The following is a 26,523-nucleotide window of genomic DNA, read 5'->3' as shown; positions in this document are numbered from 1 at the left end:
TTTTACACAGCCGCGGGGCTCCAGTCATTCTATAGAAGCGCCAAAGCAGACACGCCCCATGCGCGGTGACGTCACCGCCCTCGGCACGTCCGAATCTTTCTTTACGTACCGCTACGCGGGTGGCGGGTCACGTGACGCCGCGGGTCATGTGATTTCTGGCATCCTGCCCCTGCGGTGGATTGTGGGAGTTGGCGGCAGCCATGATCAAGTGAGTAGCTGACCGTGTGAGGTGAGAGGAGGCTGCGCTGTATGACCTGTATGTACGTGTATCTGTGTAATGTCTAGAGGCCTAGTGCTACAGAACTCACCACATTAGGCTCCATTCACATGGTCCGTGTGCTATCCGTGTTTAGCACAGTGCTCATCATGGGGTCATTGAATACACTGAATGTGGCTCTGAAGGCCTGGCTGCTGCTGGCTGTGTTTCCCCCTGTACCTGACACATGTTCACTCATGTAGTCTTACACTATGTTCCCATCTGCCACCCTGTGCCCGCTAGAGGGAGGACCAGAACAACGGACACACAAAAATAGTAGTCACCGACCGTGCCAGGCAGCCCCCATGGACTATAATGGCATCTGTCTGGTTTTCGTTGTTGTAAACTGAAATCCTCAGGCTTCATTCTCCTCCAGTCTCTGTCACGGAGCTGCAGTACCAGGCACTGCCTATAGAATTGTTCAAAACTTCTAAACTTTATTAGAAAAATTTAAAAAAACACAGACATATAGAATTGGGCACAAGAGGAATGGGAGATAATGAATCTGCTTCTGGTTTCTCCTTTGGCTGGGGTCACATGTTGCAGATTTGCTGCGGCTAACCTGCTGTGAAGTAGATAAAATTTCTGCAGATCCCGTCCACACCCTGGAAATATCCTGCGGTGCGAAGTGTCTTGTGCTGCGGGGTTTGAGCCCACAGCTTGTCAATTTCTTGCTGCAGGTTTTTCAACCTATTGCAATGCAAATGTTGTAACCGATCCCAGCCCCAGGTGCAGGACGGCTCCGCTGCAGCATGCACACGGAAGGGGAGAAAAACAGTGTCCTGCTTGCTCTTGCAGAGTGGCCGCTATCTGTGCTGCAAGGCCTCACACTTCATTAGCCCGGTTGTATCTGAGACGGTGCAAACCCCAGGATCACCCTCTGCTTTCTGCTGCAAGTTCCACACAGCTCGAGATAGAAAACCATTGAATATTCCTCCCCAAATTCTGCCATGTGAACACACCCATAGGAGGTAGTTTAGGCGGCAGAAAACAAAGGAAAATTGAATCTGCCTCGTATTCCTCTGGCTCCCTGCAGAGCACTCGCTGATCAGCCTGAGATGCCTTGCACCATGGTTCCTGATGTTTGTCAGCGTCCTGCTTCAGTCTCTGCCTCCTTTTGCTGATTTTTAGACTGGATCCTCCAAAGTCCACCTTGTGAACAAGCCCTTATATGTGCTGATATCCTTGTCCAGTAAGGGGACATCATAATTCATGTTGGTGCTGGGTTACCTGGATGCTGCTTATCTCCAGAGGGCCGGGCACAGTCTTCTGTGCTTATAGAAAATTGCTGTGCACCCGCACTTCTTGCCTGCTCAGGCCCGGTTTGGGAGTCCGCTTGGGGACTCCCCGAACCTGAACCTATACACATTAAAAAGCAACCGCTTTTACCTGGGAAACCCACAGACCCCATAGAATGTAATGGGGTCCGTGTGGTTTCCACATGAATCATGCAGAGATAAGTGGTGCTTGCAGGTCTTTTCGCGCCACGTTTCGGGTGGAAACTACACAGATCCCACCATATGAGCCTGGTCTTACAGATGGTCTCCTGTGATTGTCCAGTAAGGGGTTGTGTTGTTATCGATGTTGGTGCAGGACTCCCACTAATGTCCAGACTCTGCTTTTCTCTGGACGGCCACATGTTTGGCCCATTACAGTCCATGATCGGCCATGCAGCTGCCTGAATAAGACGAGTGACTAAGAAGTGGTGCGGAAGTTTCCAGCGCTGTCTTTCTGCTCTGTTTGTGCTGATGCATGCCCCCATGACATGAATGGCAGCCGTATCACATGGATCCCAAATCGAGTGCCGTGCATGAGGCTTCAGAGGACATGTAATGGTATAAGCCCCCCCACCCCCACCGTGTGCAGCGGCCGCTTGTATTTCACCCTCCCGCTCCGTCTTGGGTTGATAAATCAGCCGACCGTGGAGCACGTCGTGTATTTTTTAACTTCAAGTCAGCCAGAATAAGAAAGTTTCTGTGAAATGCGGATAAACTATTCATGGAGTACATTAATACAACCTGCAGAATCCAATAACTCCACCTGCGGTTTTCCTCAAGGAACTTGTCCAATTTCATCTTAACTGTCCGTAATGAATGTGCTTTAACTGCATTTTGTGGAAGCAAATTCTAGAATCAAATTACTCGGGGAGCGGAGGGGGGATGGGAGGGGGGGCAGCGAGATATGAGCTGTGCATTAACTGCTATTCTAAGCTCTATTTAGCATACAGCGGTGGGGGGGAATCTTTCCTCTCATTGCCATTGTCTGGTAGCTGAACGGTTAAACCAACTCTGTCACTCAGGCGCCCGCACGGTGTTACTGCGCCGCCGAATTATCTTAATGCAGACTGACATTCAAAGTATATGGCCACCTCGTTCTGTATGCAGGTGGAGTGCGCCGGGTCTTATAGTTGCTGACGTCGGCCTGGACGTGGCCGGATTTCTCTGCAGTGGATTTGGCCGTATACAAGATGGACCCACCGATTATGGCAGGATCGGCTGACCATCAAATGGGTATGGGAGCTTTCTGATCCTCATGGCCGGGGTCAGGAGACAAGGATTGGGCAGGTGGATTTTAACATGCCCAATCTATTGCCCTCAGGGTAAATAAGGCCCCAGCAGAAGCACCCGGCCATGGCTTAGGATTGTGCACATAACACGGGCCCTGTGCTAGCCCCATAGACTATGAAGGATCTAGTCACACAAGTCTTGTTCTTGGCAGTGCACACATATGTGTTGGCCTGTACGCTGCTTGACACGGTGTGATGACCCCTGGGGGTGTATGGACCCTGCATGACTATGGTCCCGTACACACATCCGTAGTTTTTACGGATCTGATGACTGAGCCGTGACCTATGGAGCAGATCCTATTCCCGCCGGTGCATCTACTCTAATGAACGGGTCTGTGAGATACATGGCTGGCGCACGGTCACGGTCCGTAACATTTGGAGCCTTGTATAGCAATCTCAGCATCTTGCTGTTGAGCTTCACATCTGACCTAGTCCTGCTCACACATCTGATAGCTACTTTGCAATGTATCAGTGCTTGGGCTTGTAAATGGATCTGTGATACGACCGGGCCATTGCTGTCCTCTTAGGATTGGGATGGGGGGGTTACTATGGGCCCCCCAGCAGTCTTGGGCATCGATGGATGTCTCTGTTTAGCACCGCATCCCCTTCTAAGTGACACTTCCATCCATCTGGCTGTAATTGAGGTACGCCCATTCTGTCCTTCGAGTGAGCTCCGCTGCTTGTGTGGTGTGGGGCATTGAGACACTAAACCCTTGATGCGTATATTGTCTCAAATAACACGGACATGTTCACTTTATAGGGGTGTTCCAGGAACAAAATCGTATGTTATTCTGGTTGATGTTCGACTTTGGTTATTTTTCGACTATCATCAATATGTAATTGGTTTGGATCAAACATTGGGGACCGCCGCTGATCAGCTGAGTGGGTCTGAACTGTAATACTAAGCACAGCCACTATAACATCTATGGCGCTCTGCTTGGTATTCTAGTTAATAGACCAACATGCTCAAATACTGCTGATCAGTGGGGGCCCCTGGGTATTGGACCCCTCCATTTATCACATATGGATGACCTAACCTAAAGTGGAATCATTAAAGGGATTGTCCAGGATAACCGTTTTTGGCAAGGAGGCCAGGGGAAGGGGTGAAAAACCCAAAAAACTAATACTCACCTGTCTCCAGTGCTCTGTTCTCTCCCACCCTGGTCCGTTCCTGCTGCATCAGGGTCTTGTTTTGGCGGAAGTGTCCACTGATGGATGAGAGTGACGTCCCACCTACTGGCCTCAGCGCTCACATGCAAGGATTTTTCCCAAAACCAGACTAGGGAGTGGCAGGACTGGACCACAGTGGGAGACGCCGCAACAATGGGAACAGGCGAGTAAGCGATTTTTGTTTTTCCACCTTCCCAAACCTCTTTGCTAAAAACTGGTTCTCCTGGACAATCCCTTTAACAGATAAGTCCTAGAATATCCCTTTAAATTCCACTACTGTTCACCACCAGTTTTGACTCAGTATTTCTATCTATCTTTACATGACGTGATCTTTAATTTCTGGTTGTGTTTGCAGCGCCCCCGGAGGCCGCCCCCTGCACCGTGTACATTTCTACCCCCTGCCAATGTACATTAGCCCCCTCCCTATGTACTAAGAATAGTGCGGCGCTCTGCGGGCGGACGCGTTCCTGCCATCCCCTCTAATGATCACTTATACGTTTCATCTCCCAGCCAGGCCTGTTATTGAGATCTGCATGGGAAATCTCCGTCAGGTCTGTCTCGGGCTGACGGGTCTATACCTTCTGATGCAAAGCATTGTGGGGCAGTATGCCTATATAAAGCCGCCATGTTGTTGTATTATCTGGAGTCCTTATTAACCTCGCCGCTTTGGGGTTTCAGGTCTGAATGACTTTGTAACACGCAGAAAAGCCTGATTATATCTGAGCTACGAGGAGCGGCCGCACCGTACGGGCGGGATGGAATCTATTGTGGAGGAATATTTGTCACGGCTCTTGACGCCTGTTGATGAAAAGCCGTGTAGAAAATCGTCGCTGGGCAGGGTGACACATGCTGAGGTGGAAAATCCACTTATACTTCCTAACAAGACAGTATACACCTAATTTAGCACCGCACCACCGCGCTAGCAGTCACAAGGCATCACATTATTCTTTGTATCATTACAGGGCTGTAGTGCCGCGCGCCTCCCTGCCTGGCTGTGTAAGGTATCATGCCGGATGTGGATGGGCCGAGCGTCACCGTAACCTGCTCTTTATATTTCTGTATTTTGTGGAACAGGATGGGGGAGTCACAGAAGAGAGCGCTGCAATCCTACATCGACCGATTGTTACAACTCATTGAATTCAATGCGGCCACTGAGGAAGGTAAATGGAGGAAAACAAGTGACCGATTAAAGGGGAACTCGGAGCAAAGTCTCATAAGTAATAAGGGAGAGATAAGACCACTATTGTGCTAGCTGGTATAGTCATAGGTAGGGGCAGTATTATAGTAGTTATATTCTTGTACATAGGAGCAGTATTATAGTAGTTATATTCTTGTACATAGGAGTAGTATTATAGTAGTTATATTCTTGTACATAGGAGCAGTATTATAGTAGTTATATTCTTGTACATAGGAGGTAGTGTTATAGTAGTTATATTCTTGTACATAGGAGGTAGTATTATAGTAGTTATATTCTTGTACATAGGAGTAGTATTATAGTAGTTATATTCTTGTACATAGGAGGTAGTGTTATAGTAGTTATATTCTTGTACATAGGAGTAGTATTATAGTAGTTATATTCTTGTACATAGGAGGTAGTGTTATAGTAGTTATATTCTTGTACATAGGAGGTAGTATTATAGTAGTTATATTCTTGTACATAGGAGCAGTATTATAGTAGTTATATTCTTGTACATAGGAGGTAGTATTATAGTAGTTATATTCTTGTACATAGGAGCAGTATTATAGTAGTTATATTCTTGTACATAGGAGTAGTATTATAGTAGTTATATTCTTGTACATAGGAGCAGTATTATAGTAGTTATATTCTTGTATATAGGAGCAGTATTATAGTAGTTATATTCTTGTACATAGGAGTAGTATTATAGTAGTTATATTCTTGTACATAGGAGCAGTATTATAGTAGTTATATTCTTGTACATAGGAGGTAGTATTATAGTAGTTATATTCTTGTACATAGGAGTAGTATTATAGTAGTTATATTCTTGTACATAGGAGCAGTATTATAGTAGTTATATTCTTGTACATAGGAGTAGTATTATAGTAGTTATATTCTTGTACATAGGGGGCAGTATTATAGTAGTTATATTCTTGTATATAGGAGGTAGTATTATAGTAGTTATATTCTTATACATAGGGGCAGTATTATAGTAGTTATATTCTTGTACATAGGAGCAGTATTATAGTAGTTATATTCTTGTACATAGGAGGTAGTAGTATAGTAGTTATATTCTTGTACATAGGAGTAGTATTATAGTAGTTATATTCTTGTACATAGGAGCAGTATTATAGTAGTTATATTCTTGTACATAGGAGTAGTATTATAGTAGTTATATTCTTGTATATAGGAGGTAGTATTATAGTAGTTATATTCTTATACATAGGGGACAGTATTATAGTAGTTATATTCTTGTACATAGGAGCAGTATTATAGTAGTTATATTCTTGTACATAGGAGTAGTATTATAGTAGTTATATTCTTGTATATAGGAGGTAGTATTATAGTAGTTATATTCTTATACATAGGGGGCAGTATTATAGTAGTTATATTCTTGTACATAGGAGCAGTATTATAGTAGTTATATTCTTGTACATAGGAGTAGTATTATAGTAGTTATATTCTTGTACATTGGGGCAGTATTATAGTAGTTATATTCTTGTACATAGGAGTAGTATTATAGTAGTTATATTCTTGTACATAGGGGCAGTATTATAGTAGTTATATTCTTGTACATAGGAGGTAGTATTATAGTAGTTATATTCTTGTACATAGGAGTAGTATTATAGTAGTTATATTCTTGTACATAGGAGCAGTATTATAGTAGTTATATTCTTGTACATAGGAGTAGTATTATAGTAGTTATATTCTTGTACATAGGAGTAGTATTATAGTAGTTATATTCTTGTACATAGGAGGTAGTATTATAGTAGTTATATTCTTGTACATAGGAGTAGTATTATAGTAGTTATATTCTTGTACATAGGAGGTAGTATTATAGTAGTTATATTCTTGTACATAGGAGCAGTATTATAGTAGTTATATTCTTGTACATAGGAGCAGTATTATAGTAGTTATATTCTTGTACATAGGTGGTAGTATTATAGTAGTTATATTCTTGTATATAGGAGTAGTATTATAGTAGTTATATTCTTGTACATAGGAGGTAGTATTATAGTAGTTATATTCTTGTACATAGGAGCAGTATTATAGTAGTTATATTCTTGTACATAGGAGCAGTATTACAGTAGTTATATTCTTGTACATAGGAGGTAGTATTATAGTAGTTATATTCTTGTACATAGGAGGTAGTATTATAGTAGTTATATTCTTGTACATAGGAGCAGTATTATAGTAGTTATATTCTTGTACATAGGAGTAGTATTATAGTAGTTATATTCTTGTACATAGGAGTAGTATTATAGTAGTTATATTCTTGTACATAGGAGTAGTATTATAGTGGGTGGAGGATGTTCTAGTAGATACTTACATCTCTGTCACATGTATACAGTGTTCCTTCTCCCCATATATATCTCGGTAGGGGATGACGGTATATATAGGTGAAATCTCCTTCTCGGGTAAAGATTACTATGAAGTCTTCCCTTTATCCTGGTCTAGACCATTTCATTTTCATGAGTATTTATCGTCCTCTTTATTCCCTTCTTTATATTCTTAGCTTTTCTGTATTAATTAGAATTATAGATTTCAGGGATTTTCAGGAATTTCACAACTTGGGAAGGTGAAACATTTAAAAAAAATAAAATATATAGTCGGTCCTCAGTGGTCTGGTTTCCTCCATCGCTGTCTGGTCCAGCACGCACCGTACCATTGTCTACAAAAGTCCTGCCAAGTACGTGATCGCTGAGGTCGGGCTGGGAAATTAATCGGGCATTTTATCTAAATTCTGATTACTGGAGATTATTTAGATCCTGTCCCTGTTACGTTGAGGATATGTCGGGGTAACCTCATGAGATTCATCTTCTGTAGTTTTCCTGGTGATTTTATTTGGACCAAACACTGCCGAGCCCAAACTTCTATTATACTTTGGGATCTCTTAAGTCCCTTGAGTATAATCCTTGAGTATAATGAGCGGACACCCCAGGGAGGTGATCAAAAAATGCAGGAGGGGGGGAAGGGGCTCCTCATCTCTTCTGGGCTCTTGTCTGACTCTCTGCTGTCATTGGGTCTTCTGGCTGACCTTTGGCATCACTGAAGCCTGTGATTGGGTCTCAGCAGTCACATGGGTCACGCATCCAAATCACAGATCTCAGCGGTCCCCAGACAGCAGGGAGTTGTGCTGAAGTCCAGGAGAGGTGAGTAACTAGCCAATCTGCGGCCATAAGAACCTCCCTCTGGCTATCGATGCCACTTATAGGCCTCAACGGTCCCGTGCATTGCAGGATTTATGCTGGCAAAGACACAGCAGGCGCTGGCCCGGACACTGGAGCACCAGGGACAGGAGCAGGGCTGAACCTACCCCTTTCGCCGCCCGAGGCGAACTACAGAAAGCCGCCCCCCCCCCCCCCCGAGGAGGGGGCGGAGCGAAGGGGCGTGACGGAGTGCAGGGGGCGTGGCAGCTCGAAGGGGGCGGGGCTTAGCGCCGTTCACAGGATGGAGAAGACCTGCTCTCTGCCTGAGCGTGAGGGGAGGCTGCTGGAGCAGCGCTGCTCCAGTGGCCTCCCCAAACCACCGCTCGGTGCTAAGCCAGTCCAGGACAGCTTGTCCTGGACTGGCTTAGATAATCAAAAATGCTGCCCTCCCTGAGGCCCTGGCATAGCGCTGCCTGAACAGGAGAGTAGGATGTTTTTTGTTTGTTTTTTTGTTTAATGCTTCACCTGCCTCCACCTCCTCACCAAGATGTGACATTTCTGGACAACCCCTTTACAGAGATACAAATCACATTCTGTAGGTAAATTCTTTGTTTTGCCTCTCCTGACATGTTTTCTCCTCCACAGATTTCATCCAGGTTGCTCAGAGTTTTGAGGCATCGAGGAAGAAATGGCAGCAGGCGGAGAAGCTGCTGAGGGATAAGCAGGAGTCTCTGCTGCGGTGTGAGATTGAGCGCTCAGCACTGCAGGTGAAGCTGAAGCACGCCCGCAATCAGGTGGACGTGGAGATGAAACGGCGTCAGAGAGCAGAGACCGAGCTGCAGACCGTGGTAACGTCATAGAGTCCACAGAGGACAAAACTGCAACTCATCTTCTATCCACAGGAGAGCTAGTACATGCATGCTGGAGGGGATGGCGAGCGTTCAGGCTGCCATTCTAGTCCAAGTTGAATAGTTGGTGAGGGTACAGTAATCCAGGGTTCGTTCTGGCACATAATAGACCAGCCCTCCAGTCGTACCCGGGATACAGGACCCCGTGATCTCAGAAGTGTTTCACCTCCCCTCTGGATAGGCGATCCGTGTAAATCTTGGTACAAACCCTATACATGGTCCATATGGACTTACCACGTTGCGGAAATGCAGCTTTTTTATTGCATTTTTTTGAGTCAAAGCCAAGGCAGGCTACAAAATGAAGGGTGACTGTAAAAGGTTCTTAGACTTCTCCCTTCTGTTCCTTCCACTTCTGACTTTGGCTCAAAAAACTGCAACAATCTGCAACAAACAAAAAAAATCTGTGTTTCCACAACGTGAGGCCTCCGCCTTAATGTGTTTTATCACAGGAACGTCAGATGCAGCTGATCGGGGAGCTAATACAGAGCGACAGTCAGAGCGCCGTGCCCCTCAGCGACTCTGTCATGGCGTTCTTCGGAGGTGGACGATCCAATACAGCAGCCCATGGTGTTGGAACCAGGTACAATGTAACAGAAGCGAAAGTCCATAGAAATGAGCGATTCTTGCCTGGTCTGAGTTAGTGTTCTGCGCATGCGCTGAGAATGAGCAGCAGATTTACAGAAACAGCAATATTTCAGCAAGGCGCAGGGGGGGGAGAACACTGAAGGGTTAGGGTCACCAATGTCGGTCATCGCCAGTGATTGGCTGCAGTGGTCGTGTGTACACGTATATAGAGTGCCAACACTGCAGAAATACAAGTCACTTATTATTTTGGGGCATTCTTTTACGTTTAGGGATTTTTTTTGTAGTTCTGTCTAAGTTTTTGTTGCCATTTCCCTTTTGACACCAGATTTTTTTCTTTAATAGGATGTCCATGGTGGATGAGTCTTGCGGTTCCTTCTTGTCAGACATCAGCTACGACCAGACTGACGACGACCTGGTGAGCGCGCTCCGTCTTCACCTCCTCCCATCTCTGCCCTCAGGGCATCTGGGGGTCTCGCCAAGTATTTCGGGCAGGTTATAGGACCCATGTAAATCGGTTTTGTTTCCCTTACCAACACCATGCCCTTGCTCTCTTCACTCTTCTGACAACTGGTTTATATTTATTAATAAAATAAAACCACAAAATCTTATTCCATCCAATTTAAATGCTAATTTCTGTCCCTTTCGGTGTAACCGGGAGTCTTTCGCTGAGCGTTCAGCCGAGAAAGGTCCCTGTGGGGAGTCTTCTCCCCCCTCCGCCCTGTTTGGCTCTCCCTCCCTGCCTGCACACTGCGCTCCTGAGAATACATCCTGTTTGTAATTTGCTTTCCTTAATGCATTTGAACCGTCCAGAGCTGCCTGCGGTGTCTCCCAGAGGCGGCATTAATATTTAGTTCTGCAGCCCCCCCCCGCACTCACCGTTTAGGGTTGTGTTACACGTCCCGGGCATCTACTATCTGGAGGAACGTCTGCACCGTCCAATAGCTTGTCTTGTGTAAACAGGTCCGGGCCCAGTTTAGCTGCTCCCCCCCCCCCCCCCCAGATTTTCGTCTAGGACTTCAGTGAGATTTCGGTTTTATACGGCGCAGATGTTTACTATGGTAAATATTTCGTAGAGATGAATTTCTCTCCCATCGAGCAGCCAAGAGCTACTTTGGGTGGTGAATACATCTCATGTGCGGAGCAGCGAGGTTCTACAATACTATAATGGAAGCGGGATGCCCCGTAAAGGAGGCGGAGCCAACTGTGTTACCACCAGCAGATGGCGTCACAAGGTGTCATTGGCATCTTTGTACAAGTTTTTCATTAAAGGGTTAATCCCATATTTATTAATTAATTAATCCCAGGGACTTATTCCCTTGAAGGCCGTGTATTACTGTTCAGGGTGGAAAGTGAAGGGGACGAAGCCGGATACCTGCGGCCCAGCCCCTTTCATGGTGACTAGAGATGAGTGAACACTGTTCGGATCAGCCGATCCGAACAGCACGCTCCCATAGAAATGAATGGAAGCACCTGTGATGCTGACTTTGCTGACGGCCGGCCGCTTAACCCCCCCGCGTGCCGGCCGCTTCCATTCATTTCTATGGGAGCGTGCTGTTTGGAACGGCTGATCTGAACAGTGTTCACTCATCTCTAATGGTGACCCCAGAAATTGGAAACCTGTCAGTCATAAAGTGATGGCCTTTCCTATTCTATTCTCTCAGAAAACCAGACCCTGCATTGTACATTACATAGTGACTGTGCTCCGTATCGCGGCTCAGCCCCAGTCACTCGATCACATGACCTGTGAAGCAGGGCGCCGCCGCTTGTTCGAATCCACGGAGGTCACGGGTGTCGGATCCTGTTCTTGAATTAAAGACCTCTCGCTAAGGAATGAAAATCCATTCACAAAACCCAGAAAAAAGTCCCGTTTTGCTGTCTCTAGGTGCGAGGCTCCACCTGACGGATCGGCGTCTTTCTCTGCCCCTATTGTCCAGTCTTTACTTCTCTTTCATTTCTATGATCTTTTCTCTCCAGTCCTGTGGAAGGCTCAGGCTGGATTGACGCTGCGGTAGTTATTCCTAGAGCAATGCATTGTGGGAGGTTCAGTGCCGGGTCACGTGTCTGACTACGGGCCGAGCGGAACTGTTGTCTGTTGTTGGACGACTGGCAGAATTTTGAAAGTTGTTCGGGAGAAACTGAGAAAACGGAACGAATCCCATTCTGCACATAAGCGCGAAGCTCAGATAGTCGCAACTTATGTAGCTTTGGCCTGTCCTGGTCTCGGTCTGTTTCTGATATTGTATTGTACTTTTCTTCTCCTCCTCAGGATCTCGAGGAGCTTTCGGGGAGACCTGTAAAACTGAAGCCACGGGAGCGAAGGGTAAGTGCTAGAGATGAGCAAGTAGTGAAAGATTCGAGATTTGTTTCATATCGAATCCTATTACAGTCTATGGGAAAAAATGGTCGTTTCAGGGGAAACCGCTATTCAACTAAAGGAGTCACCAAGTCCACGAGTAGCAGGAGGAGAGTGTTTAGGAGGAGCGCTGTGCAGTGAAAGCGCACGGACCCCATAGGCTATAACGGGTCCGTGTGATTTAACTGCACTGTAGAACCAGCATTGATTGGCCGAATGCTATACACTGTATAGCATTCGGCCAATCAATGCTGGTTATGAATCGAATCTTTACTGCAAATAGGAGTAGCATTCGAACGAGTACGAGTATTTCGAACACCTACGCGCTCCTCTCTAGTAAATACAATGGTGTACGGTATATGTGTCTATACAGTGATCCGGTGTCTGACAATCCGCCACTTCTTCCCGAAGGCTTTATTACCCTTATAAGTGACTTTTCTGATTGCCTGATAGTTCAGAATGTAATATAATGCAGATACTACTATCTCCCAAAAGAAGAGGAGCAACACTCACTCAGGTTTAGTGTGTATGGGAAAAAAAAATCACTTTTTTTTTTTTTGGATGTCTCCCCTTTTTCAAGTGTGACAAGGAATGGCAATGCTAGTACATCATCACAGGTGGGGAACATCTATAGGAAGTTAAATATATTGGTCCCGCCCCTAATAGTAGGGTCCAATAGTCACGTGACTAGACCGGTGCGTATACAAACACAAGGACGCATGTATATAAACATACAAAAATAATACACAATGTAACTCTTTATATCCAGGCTTCAATAAAGATAAATCCGATGTTAACCCCTTAGTGTTCATAAAGGAGGGATGCCGATCAAATTGCCCTAGTGGCTGCGCTTGGTATTGCAGCCCATCCCCCATGCACTTTAATGGGACTGGGCTGTGAACAGGCCATGTGACATCACACGGTAGTGGTACTCAAGGAGTAGCTGATCTGTGGGGTCCTGGATGTCGGACCCCCCACTGAGCTAAAGATCTAGGTCATTCATTCATGAGCCTAGACCCCTCCCCCATTTGAAGGAATTTTCCTTCCTAAGTGTAATCTGCATGTTTTATTCTTCCCCATCAGCCTTTTTTCCCCTCTGTATATCTCCTCTATATTACACTGTGTAAATACATCAATTACACAATGTAAATATTAGCTGCCGCCGCTCGCCCTCCTCCCTCCCCCGGACACAAGGGTCAGGTGTTATTAATGCCAAAGACCAGACAAACTGACTTCATTTGTCAGCAAATTGGCCGGGATCAATAAAAAGTTCATTATTTGGACACCGGGCTCCTGCAGGTTTGGCAGAAATTTTTCATAAATCATCGAGCAGGTATTAGTGACGTCCCCACGGCCCTGTGTGCAGGCGCCCCCTAGTGGTCAGCACTGGAAGTAATACACGTGCAGCACTGCTCCGTGTAAAGGGAGTCACTCCCTGTTATGGGAAACCTAAGGGGTCAGTAGAAGCAAAGACAAAATCCTAAGGCTTACCCTATAAAAGTAGAAGGGAGTGTGATGTAGATCTGTCCGCTGTATTCTGGTAAATGCAAGCTGCGGACTGACAGACTCTCCAGAATGAAGTGTACATGGGGAATGGATGAGGGCGGCAGTAGAGTAGATTAGTATCTGATCCGTGGAGGTCCGACACCCGGACCCCTACACCGATCAGCTGATCCAGCCATGCCCCGGCTCTGCTCCTATACAAGTACTAGGTATATAGTTGCTGTAATACAGCGCCACCACTAGACAGTGGATGGAACTGCAGCTCTACATGTATTACTTGAAGTAGTAAGTTACAACAATGGAGGCAGCTGCAACATTAACTATGTGGGGTCTGTGTGCTGGACCCTCCACAATCCCGTAATGGTGGCCTATTCTGTGGTTAGGTCATCGGTGTAAAAAACATGTCACATGTCTAATAAGTTTTGCAAACTAAAGGAAATGAAGGCTCAGCGCGCCCGTGTAATACCGCCCGGAATCTCCTAGGACATCACTGACATCCACTTTACAATCTATTCCCTTTCTGTCTTTTTACTAGTGACTGAACTGACCCTGTCTATGTTGTGTCTTCGCAGCGCTCCTCCCTCGCTCCGCTCATTGCTCCATTTATGAAGAAGCCTCGGCCAAGTTTAACAGCAGCTTTGGTAAATGAGAATGTAAGTGACCCTGTGCAGGGTGCGGGGCTGTGTGCGGGGCTGTGTGCGGGGCTGTGTGCGGGGCTGTGTGCGGGGCTGTGTGCGGGGCTGTGTGCGGGGCTGTGTGCGGGGCTGTGTGCGGGGCTGTGTGCGGGGCTGTGTGCGGGGCTGTGTGCGGGGCTGTGTGCGGGGCTGTGTGCGGGGCTGTGTGCGGGGCTGTGTGCGGGGTGCGGGGCTGTGTGCGGGGTGCGGGGCTGTGTGCGGGGTGCGGGGCTGTGTGCGGGGTGCGGGGCTGTGTGCGGGGTGCGGGGCTGTGTGCGGGGTGCGGGGCTGTGTGCGGGGTGCGGGGCTGTGTGCGGGGCGCGGGGCTGTGTGCGGGGCGCGGGGCTGTGTGCGGGGCGCGGGGCTGTGTGCGGGGCGCGGGGCTGTGTGCGGGGCGCGGGGCTGTGTGCGGGGCGCGGGGCTGTGTGCGGGGCTGTGCGCGGGGCTGGGCGCGGGGCTGTGCGCGGGGCGCGGGGCTGTGCGCGGGGCGCGGGGCTGTGCGCGGGGCGCGGGGCTGTGTGCGGGGCTGTGTGCAGGGCGCGGGGCTATACATGACAGCAGGGTCAGACTACACAGGGCTTGATTGTAGTCTGTGACCATGGGAACACACAGAACGGCACATAAGCCACCTAAGAGTTTTGGAAATTGCAAGTTGCAAATGTGGACGTCCCCTGTAAGGTGGCAGAGTTCTGTCACAGTCTAGTTGTGGTGTTGGCAGGCCGGTTATTGTTAGGACCCGCCATCACTTTATGAAGGGGTTAAACAATGGCGCCCAACCATCACCTTCACAGGAGGGGTGCCCGCAGTCATGGCGAGTCCTAGCAGTGGGAATGAGATTAACCCTTTAAATGGAACCCATGGCTAATTTTCTTCTATTACTTCCTTTATCACCTGCTGTATATACTCCTCCGCTCTCTGCAGGTGTATATACCCTGTAGGCGTGTGTGTATATAGCATTGGCCGCAGACACTAATACATAATATCCTTGTTGTTGTAGACGTGACATTTGCGTGTCGCTTCATCTCTGTAATATACGGCGTCTCTCCTTTTGGACAATGACTCTTCCTAGCCGAGGCTTGCTCTTCATAGCGGTCATTTGGCCCGGCCGGGGGTTTGTCATCTGTCCAGTTACAGCTTCGTAGTTACTGCAGTCCACAATCTATTGACTGCTTAAATTCCAAGTGACTAATCCTTGATATACATCGCAGTGCAATTTACAGCAGACGTGACTCCGGAGCGAGGGGCCTCCGTCTGCCAAAGACTGCCGCTGCCATCTACAGGCACACAGCGGAACTACAGGAGGGTTAGAGGAGCCTCAGGTTTCCAGATTGTTACCCCACGGGATGTGAGGAGATTGCAGTCTCAGCCGGACTCCTGCTCCAGAAAGGCGCCCTGCCGCATAAGAAAATAGCCGAGCCTGCAGGAGGACGGGCTGTCTTATAGCGATGTGACTGCAGTATATGGAGACGTCTCTGCAACGGGGGATTCTGTATCTGTAGATTGTCAGGGAGCTAAAATATGGGGGCTGTTTGGTGGGTCCTTCATGCTGTGACGGAGGAGTCGCCACTGACTCTACAGCAAACGTCAGCGGATTGATAGGCAAGGACTGTATATACTGTGCAAAATCTCTGGCCTTACACCGCACCCGTCTGTATACGGTATGACCCCAATTTACAGCATTTGATCCACTAATAGATCTGCCCCAAAATGAATGCAGACCCCTGAAAACAATGCACACCTGGCACCCGAAATAGATCCAGACCCTCAAAATAACTGTAGTACCCCAATAATGCCAACAGAATGAATATAGACCCCAAAAGAAACGCAGACGTGCCTTTATATACGCACCCCCTCTTATATACGCACCCCCTCTTATATACGCGCCCCTCTTATATACGCGCCCCTCTTATATACGCGCCCCTCTTATATACGCACCCCCTCTTATATACGCACCCCCTCTTATATACGCGCCCCTCTTATATACGCACCCCCTCTTATATACGCACCCCCTCTTATATACGCACCCCCTCTTATATACGCACCCCCTCTTATATACGCACCCCCTCTTATATACGCACCCCCTCTTATATACGCGCCCCTCTTATATACGCGCCCCTCTTATATACGCGCCCCTCTTATATACGCGCCCCTCTTATATACGCGCCCCTCTTATATACGCGCCCCTCTTATATACGCGCCCCTCTTATATACGCGCCCCCTCTTATATACGCACCCCCTCTTATATACGCGCCCCTCTTATATACGCGCCCCTCTTATATACGCGCCCCTCTTATATACGCGCCCCTCTTATATACGCGCCCCTCTTATATACGCGCCCCTCTTATATACGCGCCCCTCTTATATACGCGCCCCTCTTATATACGCGCCCCTCTTATATACGCGCCCCTCTTATATACGCACCCCCTCTTATATACGCACCCCCTCTTATATACGCACCCCCTCTTATATACGCACCCCCTCTTATATACGCACCCCCTCTTATATACGCACCCCCTCTTATATACGCACCCCCTCTTATATACGCACCCCCTCTTATATACGCACCCCCTCTTATATACGCACCCCCTCTTATATACGCACCCCCTCTTATATACGCGCCCCTCTTATATACGCGCCCCTCTTATATACGCGCCCCTCTTATATACGCGCCCCTCTTATATACGCGCCCCTCTTATATACGCGCCCCCTCTTATATACGCGCCCCTCTTATATACGCGCCCCTCTTATATACGCGCCCCTCTTATATACGCGCCCCTCTTATATACGCGCCCCTCTTATATACGCGCCCCTCTTATATACGCGCCCCTCTTATATACGCGCCCCTCTTATATACGCGCCCCTCTTATATACGCGCCCCTCTTATATACGCGCCCCTCTTATATACGCGCCCCTCTTATATACGCGCCCCTCTTATATACGCGCCCCCTCTTATATACGCACCCCCTCTTATATACGCACCCCCTCTTATATACGCACCCCCTCTTATATACGCACCCCCTCTTATATACGCACCCCCTCTTATATACGCACCCCCTCTTATATACGCACCCCCTCTTATATACGCACCCCCTCTTATATACGCACCCCCTCTTATATACGCACCCCCTCTTGCACGCACCCCTCTTATATACGCACCCCCTCTTGCACGCACCCCTCTTGCACGCACCCCTCTTGTACAGACCCCCTAAAGAAGTGCAGACCCCCTCTTATATACGCACCCCTCTTGTATGCACCCCTCTTATACGCACCCCTCTTATATACGCACCCCCTCTTATATACGCACCCCCTCTTATATACGCACCCCCTCTTATATACGCACCCCCTCTTATATACGCACCCCCTCTTATATACGCACCCCCTCTTATATACGCACCCCCTCTTATATACGCACCCCCTCTTATATACGCACCCCCTCTTATATACGCACCCCCTCTTATATACGCACCCCCTCTTATATACGCACCCCCTCTTATATACGCACCCCCTCTTGCACGCACCCCTCTTATATACGCACCCCCTCTTGCACGCACCCCTCTTGCACGCACCCCTCTTGTACAGACCCCCTAAAGAAGTGCAGACCCCCTCTTATATACGCACCCCTCTTGTATGCACCCCTCTTATACGCACCCCTCTTATATACGCACCCCCTCTTATACGCACCCCCTCTTATACGCACCCCCTCTTATACGCACCCCTCTTATATACGCACCCCCTCTTATATACGCACCCCCTCTTATATACGCACCCCCTCTTATATACGCACCCCCTCTTATATACGCACCCCTCTTATATACGCACCCCTCTTATACGCACCCCTCTTATATACGCACCCCCTCTTATATACGCACCCCCTCTTATATACGCACCCCCTCTTATATACGCACCCCTCTTATATACGCACCCCCTCTTATACGCACCCCTCTTATATACGCACCCCCTCTTGTATGCACCCCTCTTGTATGCACCCCTCTTGCACGCACCCCTCTTGCACGCACCCCTCTTGCACGCACCCCTCTTGCACGCACCCCTCTTGCACGCACCCCTCTTGCACGCACCCCTCTTGCACGCACCCCTCTTGTGCAGATCCCCTTTATATAGACGCCTCCATGGTGGACTTACACACAGCGTCGCTCCCACTCACTTCAGTGCAAGAGCAGATAATCCCTTTAAGGATCCCACTGACGGTCACCCAGCTTTCCCACGAACCTAAAATAATTATCAGATTTTAGTTTTCAATTTCTGGAAAAGTTGAGTGACAGCCAAAGAGTCACCTTACAGCGCTCACAAAGACGCTCACCCAGCTTTCCCACGAACATAACATTTTATACAGCAGATTTTAGTTTTCAGTTTCTGGAATAGTTGAGTGACAGCCTTGCAGTATTCACCAGACTGTCACCCAGCTTTTCCAGAATTCCGGCGGTGCTGTTATGGGTCATTGTCCATGTTATCTGGGAAAGCTGGGTGACCCCCAATGGTGAGCTCTGTTTGCTGCCACCCAACTTTCCCATACATCTGGTTGACTGTCCACAGCGCCGCTATTCATGGTCACCCAGCTTTCTCAGGACCAGATAAATATCATTTCCCCCTTATAGAGGGACGGTTCATCGCTAGGACTCCTGATCTCTCAGCTCTGACCCCGGGGGACCCCTATAGATTTGGAGACTAAAGAGGAAACGTTGGCTAATCCCGGTTGCACATTAGCGAGCGCCGTATTCGCTGTTCTGCCTCCATTGTGCTGTGAATAAGAACATGTGGAGCGAGGAGAAAGGATAAAGCGGGATGTTGTGTGTTGTAATCCTCTATTACAGGTCAGTAAGCCGAGGTTGGCGAGATAAAAGGATTTGACCCGTATCCCGTCCTCGTCACCGCCTCTGATTGGCTCTCTGCTCTCGTGCAGCCGCGTTGTCAGGAATTTTTTTTGTTCACCCTTTTAAAATAGCGATGAAATGTGAAAGTCGAAGAAATTGATTTGCGACTTCAAAGTAAACGACGGGGGCGGCGGAGGAGGCGAGGGGCTCAGCGTAATGTAAATAAGACCCTGCGTAGAGAATACGCGCTCCCCGTTAGGCCCGTCTGACAAACAGATTTTATTCTGACACCTAAACCGAGCCAAAAGCGATCAAAAGCCTGCCGCCGTTTTGTGTACGCAGCTCCAGTGCAGATCTAGGGGTTTACATTGTTAGACTACATAAAGGGGTCATTCAGGACTGTGATGTTCATTACTGTGACCTGTTTTCTCCTTCTCAAGCACAGCGCCGTGCATTGTAGTGTGGCTGCACTTGGTATTGCAGCTCAGCCCTATCCAATTGAATGGGACTGAGCTGCAGCCTGCTCATGTGATCAATGGATGTGCTGTCACTGGCCTAAGAGGAGGAAGTAGGGATCAATATCACAGTCCTGGGCACCCCAAGAGGAGCTTAACTTAGAATTGGGATAAGTGTCTGATCGTGGGGGTTCCAGAAAATTGGGGTATGGGGTCTTCCCCTGGAGTTCATCCGGGTAACGCTGGGGGCCCCCGTTCATCCGGGTAACGCTGGGGGCCCCCGTTCATCCGGGTAACGCTGGGGCCCCCGTTCATCCGGGTAACGCTGGGGGCCCCCGTTCATCCGGGTAACGCTGGGGGCCCCCGTTCATCCGGGTAACGCTGGGGGCCCCCGTTCATCCGGGTAACGCTGGGGGCCCCCGTTCATCCGGGTAACGCTGGTCAGACTTCTAAGAAAAAAAACACTTTACCTGTGGTCTAAAGCGGAGGACCATGATGAATTATGGTGCTGACTTTGCCATGCCCCGCCCCTGAGGAACTGAACTAGGACTAACCCTGTGCATAAGCTTTTCCCAGACCTGTCTGATTGGATACATTGTTTACATTGTGTTTGCAGATCAAGGAAGCCATTATTGCCAAAACCACCGTGTTGATAACAGACTCCGGCCCTGTTCACACCTCGTCCATCATTGAGCCTGTACCACGGCGACGATCGCGTAAAAGCAGAGGGTTCTCATCTGTGCAAGGTGAGGGAGTCCTGGAGCTGAGGACCTATAACATGGGCAGGGGTCTGGAGGGTCTGTATGTTCCGGTAGCTGGTATTGGAAAGTCAGAAGTGGAGGGCGCACGGAGCGGGTTCAGAAATCTTGGATAGTTGGCGCCAACTTGCAGCATCGAGGAGAACCCGGATCCTTGTCATTTAACCCCTGAAGTGCTGCAGTTAGTAGTGACCACAGCATCTAAGGCTTCTTTATTCCTATGAATTCTAAAGGGATTTTTGTTTACAGACCAGAATGTGTTACCCCAAATAAATGAGGCCGACCAGGAAATAGAACATGAAATCCCTCAACCCAACAACCCAGCACAAGCGCACGTCTTCTTATCCAAAACGGTGAGCGAGTCACAGGTTGTATAGGAAATGGGATATAAAATTGGGGAAAGAGAAGATGAGGTGTCTGCCCCCTATGGAGCGTAAAAACAGAGAATCTGTATATAGACTAATCTACATAAAAGCTGTGGAACTCGCCCAGCAGGTTCTGTTTGTTCAGTCCTCCGAACCATAGTAGGTAAGATGTAAGAAGAGCTTAACTATTTCCAGTAACAAATAGCAGAATAGTGAGCGCTGCTCTGGAGTATAATACAGGATAAGTAATGTATGTACACAGTGACTGTACCAGCAGAATAGTGAGCGCAGCTCTGGAGTATAATACAGGATAAGTAATGTAATGTATGTACACAGTGACTGCACCAGCAGAATAGTGAGCGCAGCTCTGGAGTATAATACAGGATAAGTAATGTAATGTATGTACACAGTGACTGCACCAGCAGAATAGTGAGCGCAGCTCTGGAGTATAATACAGGATAAGTAATGTAATGTATGTACACAGTGACTGCTCCAGCAGAATAGTGAGCGCAGCTCTGGAGTATAATACAGGATAAGTAATGTAATGTATGTACACAGTGACTGTACCAGCAGAATAGTGAGCGCAGCTCTGGGGTATAATCCAGGATAAGTAATGTAATGTATGTACACAGTGACTGCACCAGCAGAATAGTGAGCGCAGCTCTGGAGTATAATACAGAATAAGTAATGTAATGTATGTACACAGTGACTGCACCAGCAGAATAGTGAGCGCAGCTCTGGAGTATCATACAGGATAAGTAATGTAATGTATGTACACAGTGACTGCACCAGCAGAATAGTGAGCGCAGCTCTGGAGTATCATACAGGATAAGTAATGTAATGTATGTACACAGTGACTGCACCAGCAGAATAGTGAGCGCAGCTCTGGAGTATAATACAGGATAAGTAATGTAATGTATGTACACAGTGACTGCACCAGCAGAATAGTGAGCGCAGCTCTGGAGTATAATACAGGATAAGTAATGTAATGTATGTACACAGTGACTGCACCAGCAGAATAGTGAGCGCAGCTCTGGAGTATAATACAGGATAAGTAATGTAATGTATGTACACAGTGACTGCACCAGCAGAATAGTGAGCGCAGCTCTGGAGTATAATACAGAATAAGTAATGTAATGTATGTACACAGTGACTGCACCAGCAGAATAGTGAGTGCAGCTCTGGAGTATAATACAGGATAAGTAATGTAATGTATGTACACAGTGACTGCACCAGCAGAATAGTGAGCGCAGCTCTGGGGTATAATACAGGATAAGTAATGTAATGTATGTACACAGTGACTGTACCAGCAGAATAGTGAGCGCAGCTCTGGAGTATAATACAGGATAAGTAATGTAATGTATGTACACAGTGACTGTACCAGCAGAATAGTGAGCGCAGCTCTGGAGTATAATACAGGATAAGTAATGTAATGTATGTACACAGTGACTGCACCAGCAGAATAGTGAGCGCAGCTCTGGAGTATAATACAGGATAAGTAATGTAATGTATGTACACAGTGACTGCACCAGCAGAATAGTGAGCGCAGCTCTGGAGTATAATACAGGATAAGTAATGTAATGTATGTACACAGTGACTGCACCAGCAGAATAGTGAGCGCAGCTCTGGAGTATAATACAGGATAAGTAATGTAATGTATGTACACAGTGACTGTACCAGCAGAATAGTGAGCGCAGCTCTGGAGTATAATACAGGATATGTAATGTAATGTATGTACACAGTGACTGTACCAGCAGAATAGTGAGCGCAGCTCTGGGGTATAATACAGGATAAGTAATGTAATGTATGTACACAGTGAATGCACCAGCAGAATAGTGAGCGCAGCTCTGGAGTATAATACAGGATAAGTTATGTAATGTATGTACACAGTGACTGCACCAGCAGAATAGTGAGCGCAGCTCTGGAGTATAATACAGGATAAGTAATGTAATGTATGTACACAGTGACTGTACCAGCAGAATAGCGAGCGCAGCTCTGGAGTATAATACAGGATAAGTAATGTAATGTATGTACACAGTGACTGCACCAGCAGAATAGTGAGCGCAGCTCTGGAGTATAATACAGGATAAGTAATGTAATGTATGTACACAGTGACTGTACCAGCAGAATAGTGAGCACAGCTCTGGAGTATAATACAGGACTCCTCTCAGTTCTTCTGTTCTGTTCCTCCCTACTTCTCATTGGTTTCTCTGCAGATGATCCGGGCCGAGCAGTGCTCCGCCTGTGGCCAGAAAACCCGGTTCGGGAAAATGTCTTTGAAGTGCAGGAACTGTCGGATTTTGATCCATCCTGAATGTCGTGACCTTTGCTCTAAGCTTTGTCCTTCCACCTCTCTACCCTCACAGAACACGGTGCTGAAAAAGGGACAGGTGACCCTCCCCTAACAGTATTAGTCGGGAGGGGGTGGGTTTCAGGATTTGGGGGGGGGGTTAATAGTGGATTTAATATATCTGACATGTCATGTTTACAGGTGCTGTTGTCTGACTTTGCCCCTGTCACCCCTCCCATGGTGCCCGGGCTGGTGATCCAGTGTGTAAATGAGATAGAGAAGAGGGGTCTGAATGAGGTACGTCCATGTGTCCTAGACCCGGCCCACACTAGTGATTGTGTGATTGGCTGCGGCACTAGCCCTCTAATGGGAATGTCTACCATGGTCACCATTGTTAGGATCTGTATATATCTCTATGCTTTGAGCTCCCCCTAGTGGTGGCAACAGGCAGGAGCAACTTTTATGTCACCCTATGATTGTGGGAAACCTTTATCCCTGACCCCTATAAATCTATAGTGGGCACTACAGCCCAGAACATGTTACATGTATGTGATTGTCCTGCCTGGATGTAATGGGCTCCTGTCTTGTCCCCAGCGGGGTCTGTATCGTATTTCTGGTGGCGATCGACTGGTGAAGGAGCTGAAACACAAACTTCTCTATGGTAAAGTAAAGTCTCAGCAGATGGCGAAAGAAGATATTCACGCCGTGTGCAGCGTCCTGAAGGATTTCCTGCGGAACCTGAGCGAACCCCTCCTGACCTTCGCCCTGCACCCACAGTTTCTGGACGCTGCAGGTAAATCCAGAACATGGTGGTCGGAGAAGGATCAAGAGACTCCTCAAGTGATCCTCATCCTTATAAATTTTGTCTGGGTGTCAAACAATATGGCTTCCGTTGTGGCTCAGTGCCGGGTTAAAGCTCAGCTTTCCCAAGCTCCTGAATAGATGAGATTCCCAATCTGTTAGACTGACGATGGGAGCTGTAATGGTGGTCACCCAACGTTTCCAGACGTGTTCTGATTGGACATAACTAAATGGGACATCCCCAGTGTTTGTCATGGCGGCCATATTGGTCACCACCCAGCTTTCCCACAGAAAGGATGATGATAACATATTGAGGATTTTTGGCCTCGTCACATGTTAATGTGTTTCTTTCCTCCACTTGTAGATATTCTCAATGAAAGTGACAGTAAGTGTGAGATGTGCCAGGCCGTTCAGGAGCTCCCCCCTGCCAACAGAGACACGCTGGCCTTCCTCATCCTGCACCTGTACAGGTAATGACCCCCCCAGGACGCCCCTGTTATCTGTCCCCTCCTCAGTGCACCCGTCATGTGATAACTCAGGTGCACAGACCCTCCCCCCGTGCACCAAAACCTTCATCCGGTACTGGCTAGGAGCCGACACAGGTTCTGGTATAATTTATAGTAAATTTGGCGATCTGTGGGAGGCCCCGCCCCTTCTGGCCCAGCAGATAACCCCTCCCCCCAATGGTCTTTATTCACAGAGTGATGCGGAGTCCGGATTGTCACATGGATAAGATGAACTTGTCTCGAGTGTTCGGTCCTACAATCGTCGGCCATTCCGTCCCCGACCCCAGCCCCCTGGTAATCATGCAGGACACCCCCAGACAGGCCAAGGTCAGTGACTGACTGCTGTGAACACTGCTGAATACGATTTATTTGACTCCCTCATTGACTCCTGGTTTGTCCTCAGGTGATGTCTCTTCTGCTGTCACTGCCGTCCGGATTCTGGAATCAGTTCTTGTCCAACAATCAGGAGAACCAAAAGTGCGATTCTGTGAGCACCGCACAAGGTGAGTCCTGGGGAACATGTCCGAAATGTGTGACCATGGTCTTATGCTATGTATAGAGATGAGCGAACAGTCAAATATCCGATATTCGTTTTGAGTAGCCCCTCAATATTCGACTATTCGAACGAATATCGAACCCCATTATAGTCTATGGGGAAAAATGCTTTGTTTCAAGGGAAACCACTATTCAACTCAGGAGAGTCACCAAGTCCACTATGACACCTCAGCAAATGATGCCAACACCTCTGCAATACAACTGGGACAGCAGGGGGAGCATGTCTGGGGGCATCTAACAAGCTCAAGTCACTGTATTACGCCACTAATAATGCGGGAGCTGACTTTTTCCCATAGGAATGCATTGACCAGCGTTGATTGGCCGAATGCCATACAGTGTACAGCATTCAGCCAATCAACGCTGGTTCTGCTGGAGGAGGCGGAGTCTAAGATCGGTCCACAGCAGTCTCCGTTGTGGTCCGATCTCAGGTATAGCAGAGCTGTGCGCTCAACACTGCTACATCTGAGATCAGACCACAATGGAGACTGCTGTGGACCGATCTTAGACTCCGCCTCCTCACAGACGAGCCTCCGGCAGAACCAGCCTTGATTGGCCGAATGCTGTACTCTGTATGGTATTCGGCCAATCAGCGCTGGTCAATGCATTCCTATGGGAAAATGTGAGCTCGCGCTCAGCTCTGCTTCTGTCTGTATAATGCCAGTAATGTCTTGTCTATACTAACATGACTTGTCCATTCTCTGTCCAGAGCGTCTGTTTCGGCCATTGACCTCTCCTGAGATCACTAACACACTTGCCCTTCCCCTGAAGCCTAAAGCGAAGTCTCCTTTCCTGTAAGTCTCTCTGATCTTATCTTGTAGATCCTTTAGTCACGTTCCATTAGTCTCCTAATTCTTACTAATGTCATTTAGTGGGATGTCAGGGGCAGAAAGGAAGGAGCGCAGGATCGGACGACATGGGGGGGTGTTTGTAGTCTATTACCATTTGTGTTTGCGGATTTTGTCCAGATTTACCAATAGCCCAATCTGCAGAGCTGTCAGTGTTCAGGTCACTTGTATTGGACACTGCAGAGAGGTGTTTGTTGTGAGGGCGACTCCCCCACACGCCCTGACACTCCATTTCTAGGTCTTACATGACTCCCTAAATAAGAACGGTCTACAAGTTGGTGAAGTTCAGTAACCCTCATCCTCTTTGTGCGCAGTTCACACTCCGGCGTCTTCTCATCTTGCGCTTTCTCTCATTTGCAGAACGGACAGTACGAGCAGGAGCGAGCTGCCAAAGAAACCGGGAAGGTTTTTCACTTCTCCAAATGCCTGAAGGGGTTAACGCGTTCCCTCCGCTCCTTGTCACTTTTTCACTGAGCACCTGCAGATCGGACCTTGTTATCCGGTTTATCTGATCACTGTCACTTGTGTGTGTTGTATGTCTATGGACCAGACCCTACATGAGAGGTGCTGAACCCCTCCCCCCCACACACGTGTTACTGCCCAGATTGGGAATAATAACTTATATTTATAGCAAATAAATGATAGAGGTGAAGACTTTTCAGTTCGTTGCCCTGATCATTGTGCGCTACAGGAGGAGATGGATCAGGGTCAGCTGCAGAGTTGCTTCATTTTAGGGTCATTGCAATGTGGTAAAAATGGACACAGCTCAGGAACCCTA

General features: G+C 47.8%; 1 protein-coding gene across 1 annotated transcript; it reads left to right on the top strand.

Moving 5' to 3' along the window:
- Positions 1–185: 185 nt before the first annotated feature.
- On the top strand, positions 186–26,175 carry LOC142217441 (rac GTPase-activating protein 1-like). Its single transcript, XM_075285687.1, has 17 exons — positions 186–208; positions 5,067–5,152; positions 8,964–9,166; positions 9,676–9,806; positions 10,154–10,226; positions 12,078–12,131; positions 14,240–14,320; positions 20,242–20,371; positions 20,633–20,736; positions 22,965–23,138; positions 23,240–23,335; positions 23,633–23,831; positions 24,204–24,309; positions 24,540–24,672; positions 24,749–24,848; positions 25,607–25,691; positions 26,106–26,175. Exons 1-17 carry the CDS (start codon positions 201–203, stop codon positions 26,173–26,175), a joined length of 1,833 nt encoding a protein of 610 aa, XP_075141788.1. The 5' UTR covers positions 186–200.
- The last annotated feature ends 348 nt before the right edge of the window (positions 26,176–26,523 follow it).

The sequence above is a fragment of the Leptodactylus fuscus genome, chromosome 8 (genome assembly GCF_031893055.1).
Source record: "Leptodactylus fuscus isolate aLepFus1 chromosome 8, aLepFus1.hap2, whole genome shotgun sequence".
NCBI lineage: Eukaryota > Metazoa > Chordata > Amphibia > Anura > Leptodactylidae > Leptodactylus > Leptodactylus fuscus.
The sequence above is the reverse complement of the archived record's forward strand: the minus strand, read 5'-3'. Positions and strand labels throughout refer to the sequence as shown.

Excerpts from the sequence above, each read along its gene's own strand:
- LOC142217441 (XM_075285687.1), top strand. Across the intron at positions 10,227-12,077 it reads ACCAGACTGACGACGACCTG|GATCTCGAGGAGCTTTCGGG; the intron begins GTGAGCGCGCTC and ends TCTCCTCCTCAG. Across the intron at positions 20,372-20,632 it reads AGGGTTCTCATCTGTGCAAG|ACCAGAATGTGTTACCCCAA; the intron begins GTGAGGGAGTCC and ends TTTTGTTTACAG.